At 50.0% G+C, this 3,747-nt stretch overlaps 1 protein-coding gene across 1 annotated transcript; it reads right to left on the bottom strand.

Moving 5' to 3' along the window:
• Positions 1 to 756: 756 nt before the first annotated feature.
• Positions 757 to 2,692, bottom strand: LOC116150921 (rhox homeobox family member 1). The gene is made up of 3 exons (XM_031446341.2): positions 2,450 to 2,692; positions 1,928 to 2,261; positions 757 to 1,334 (listed from the first exon to the last, which is right to left on the bottom strand). Exons 1-3 carry the CDS (start codon positions 2,529 to 2,531, stop codon positions 1,253 to 1,255), a joined length of 498 nt encoding a protein of 165 aa, XP_031302201.1. The 5' UTR covers positions 2,532 to 2,692; the 3' UTR covers positions 757 to 1,252.
• Between the last annotated feature and the right edge of the window lie 1,055 nt (positions 2,693 to 3,747).

Raw genomic sequence — 3,747 nt, 5'->3', positions numbered from 1 at the left:
GTTGTGGCTTGTCTTACTGGGACATAAGAGTTGCTGACGCCCTGGACAAAGCCTCGATACTTCAGCCTATAGAGTTGAGGAAAATAGGCCAAACTGGGTCCAAGTTCACTACCACTCACCACCACCAGACCTGCAGCCCATTTCCATCACTGCACTCACATATGCACCGTGGAGCAAAACTAATAAGCTCAGCTTGAATTGTTTTTGGACAAATACTCGTTTACTACAGCTTATGCTTTCTGTGGTCTCAAACAGTTATCTTTTGACCTACAAATCAGTCATCACTGCCTAAGCAAATGAAAAAGTATGTCAAATTAACACAGGTAAGAATCTGGCCTGAATGGAAATCTGTGTCCCCTATCAAATTCCCCCAAACCCACCTTTTCAAAACAGTACCATCAAAAAAATCTTTAGATGTTAGAAACTCCTCAAGAGAATATTCACTCATAAAGTTCAATTTGTACAACGTCTGCCAGGTATATGTTTGACTGTATGCAATTCTTCCCTAACCTTTTCACCCTTAGCTCAGTGGAACTGTATTCAAAATTGTTCTTGTTTCAGTTTTTAGACAAATTTCCTGTTGCAAACCTTCCTTCCACTCTCCATCATAAATGTTTAGCAATGTTTTCAGGCTAACACATCAAAGCATTACAGAAAATTAAAATGTAGGGCTGCCACTTACTACACTGCTTTACTGCAGACTAAAAACAAATGGCAGGAGAACCAGGTGCTTGGACTTTTAAGCTATCTCCCCACATCAGTCTCAGCGTAACTAAATACTTATCTCATATAGTGTGTGTGAATATTTATAAATTCACTCATTTAGCAAAGAACTTACAGTTTTCCATATTTTATGTAATTTAATACAATTGAACCCTCTCATATCCTAGCTCCTTGGTACATTAATGTCCATGCTCTCTGGATCAGACTGAGCCCCAGCATAACTCCACACAGAAGTGCTCCCTAGAGAATACCAGTGTTAGAAGGAATTGAACTTTATTTAGATTTAATTTTGTTCAAGACATAGGAGAAACAGTTTGGTTCTCTTTTATTTTCTTTTTCCTTTAGGAAATTATGTTACTTCTGATAATGGGCAATTTCCATAAACTGGGGTTTAATTATCTAATTTTCCACTCGCCAAAACCCCCAAAGTTCAAAACTCATTTCCCAAACATGGAAAAGGCATCAAAAACAACAACATGAGAATGTCTAGAACAAAAGTATCCAAGTTCTGAGGCAGGCTTTACAATGGCTACTCTGGCAAGTTGTTTTTTTCAGGCTTGCTGACCTGCCCTTCGGCTTCAGTCACATCCATGCGTATTGTAACATCCGTTCTGAGGGGACAAAATCGCAGATATTCAGTATTTTGAGTTGTAAATGAAATTAGATATACAATGTGCATTTTATGCTTGTTTTAAAATTCATATTCTCCCAAATGCCTGGGGAACATATTTCTGTAATACCCAGCTCCAGGCTTTCTTTAGAACAATTTTCTTCTGTGTGCAAATTTTAAGGAAGTGCTGAAAAGCTCAGTATTCAAGACTACGATTTTTTAATGCAATATTTCAACATTTAACAGTAAACATTAACATCTGACATAAATTTAACCTTTTAAACAATATTTAAACATCAAGAATAAATGCACAAAAATTTTAAATAAAGGCAAGATTCAACCCTGCATTTGCACAACAGTGCCTCACTCTCCTCACCCTGATCTAAATCCCTATCCAGTGGAATGCTATTCACAGAAACAAAAGTGCAGCCAGTTTCCCTATTTAATTCATTTATACACTGCACTGCTGACTCGGGAGCGGGGGGTGGGGGTGGGGTGGAGCGGGGGGGTACGGGGGGGGGGAGACAGCCAAAGGCGTCGGGGGAGGAGCGCTAGAGCTCTAGAAAATGGGCGCCTCGAGAGCTTGCCGCTTACCGTGCGAACACGTCGGGGTACTGGCTGCGTTGGAAAATTCTCTCCAGATCCTTCAGTTGCACCCAGCCATACGGGTTGCAGGGGAAGAACAGCTGGCTGCCTTCGCGTTCCGGATCCTCGGTGGCCGCGTGGGCCAGCTCCTGCTCCTGCTGCGGGGATTCCTCACCGCCGCCGCCGCCGCCCTTCTGGTTCTCGTCGTCCATGGGGCCGGGAGCTCCCGCGCCTACACGGCCTTGTTCTGCTGCTGCTGCTCCCTGCTCAGGTTCGGGCCGTGGATCTTCCTCGACAGCTTTTCCCGTTACGATTACCGAGGTCGCGGCGGTAGGCTTCGTATCTGGAAAGGAAAAAGAGAGAGATGAGGGCGCTGGAGCCTAGGGTGAGCGGGGCAAATGGAGGCGCAAGCCCACGACCTGAGAGTAGCGACGGCGGCCGCGCAGCAGCGGCGTCCTGTCCACTCGCCGCTCCCGAGGAAAGTACGTTTCCTAGAGTTAGCCAGCGAACAGTCCCGATCCCGGCACTGACCATGCGGTTCTTCCTGGAGCTCCTCGACTCCCAGGCTGAGGTAACCGGCGTCTTCGTGGCTGCGTCTGGGCGGAGGCTCCATGTCTCGAGCGCTGTCGATGCGCCTCTGCAGACTGCGCGGCGGCCCGCGGCGGTCCGGGGGTCGGATCCTCTTTCTGGCGCCTGGTCGGGTTATAGCGTGCCTGCTGTAGGTTCCACGCCCACGCGCTGGCGGTTAGGCGCCTGCAGTCGGTATTCCCGCTGCCCCCCTGCAGCGGTGCGTGCGGTGGGTGGGACCCACAGGGACGCGCACGAGGCCGGGGCGTGGCCATAGAGTAGCGGGGTGCGTGCGGTCCTGGCGGGGCGCGCCAGCTGGGGGAGTTGGAGCTCCGACTTGTGGCTTAGCTGACTAGGCCCTGCTCGGGAGGGGTGACTGCCCTGAGGAAGGGGCTTTGCTGCACTGCGCGAGCCGACTTGGGGCTGGGGAGGGGCGGGGAACCAGACCTCACTCGCCTCCGAGCTCGGGAGCAGTGTTCGGAGAATGTCTCTCCGCCTGGCTCTTGACGGGCGCAGCTCCGTTGCTCTTAGTTCCCCCAGAGCGAGAGAGTTGCAGAGATGGGGCTGGAGAAAGCGCGAGGTCCCCAGCAGCTCCAGCTAGCTGAAGCGACGGTCGTCCCCCTTGTAGCGTGGGCTCTAAGCACGACTCTTCCCTCTGGGAAGTTGGTAACTAATGGATGAGACTTTGGTTCTGTTCTGCTCGCCCCCAAATTGTACAGATCGGGCTAGTGATTCAGATGAAATGATTAGGTGGAAGACTACTTGCTGAGTTTTTGCTATAAGGAGCTGAAAGTAGAGCCCTCCACGCTCCCTGGGGTACACTGGGGAGCGGGAGCTTGGGGTTTGGTTTGCTCAGATGCCCACTGCAAGAAACCCAACCCGCCCTTTGCAATTGCAACAAGTACTCCAGATTTGTAGCAATGAACCCACGTCAGAGTACAACTGTAGAACTCTGCCCAGCATGCTTACACTGCACGTGACCCTGGACCCGACAGTGGAGCAAACAGCATCTGCTATGCTAGGCTCCGTTACCGCGCCTCAGGCTGCAGGTTGTCTGCAAAAGTGCACGCGTTTCCCGTGCTGGGCGGGTGCTGTGGACTTAAATTGATTCCGCGTTTTCCTCTATTCCCCCTTCTTTGGCCCTCCTCCTCTTCCCCTGTCTAGGACCGTTTTCCTGAGTTCTTGTTCTCTGCCTTGCTCACCTCACCTACAGAGATCAATTTTGGCTTGGAATCAGTTATAACGTGAGAGACGTACAGTGC

The sequence above is a fragment of the Camelus dromedarius genome, chromosome X (assembly GCF_036321535.1).
Source record: "Camelus dromedarius isolate mCamDro1 chromosome X, mCamDro1.pat, whole genome shotgun sequence".
Taxonomy (NCBI): domain Eukaryota; kingdom Metazoa; phylum Chordata; class Mammalia; order Artiodactyla; family Camelidae; genus Camelus; species Camelus dromedarius.
The sequence above is the reverse complement of the archived record's forward strand: the minus strand, read 5'-3'. Positions and strand labels throughout refer to the sequence as shown.

What these genes read in the sequence shown, in the direction of transcription:
- LOC116150921 (XM_031446341.2), bottom strand. Translation starts at nt 2,531, where the DNA reads ATGGAGCCTCCGCCCAGACGCAGCCACGAAGACGCCGGTTACCTCAGC. An exon ending in GCTCCAGGAAGAACCGCATG is followed by an intron (nt 2,262 to 2,449) that starts GTCAGTGCCGGG and finishes TTTCCTTTCCAG; the next exon opens with ATACGAAGCCTACCGCCGCG. An exon ending in TACCCCGACGTGTTCGCACG is followed by an intron (nt 1,335 to 1,927) that starts GTAAGCGGCAAG and finishes TTGTCCCCTCAG; the next exon opens with AACGGATGTTACAATACGCA.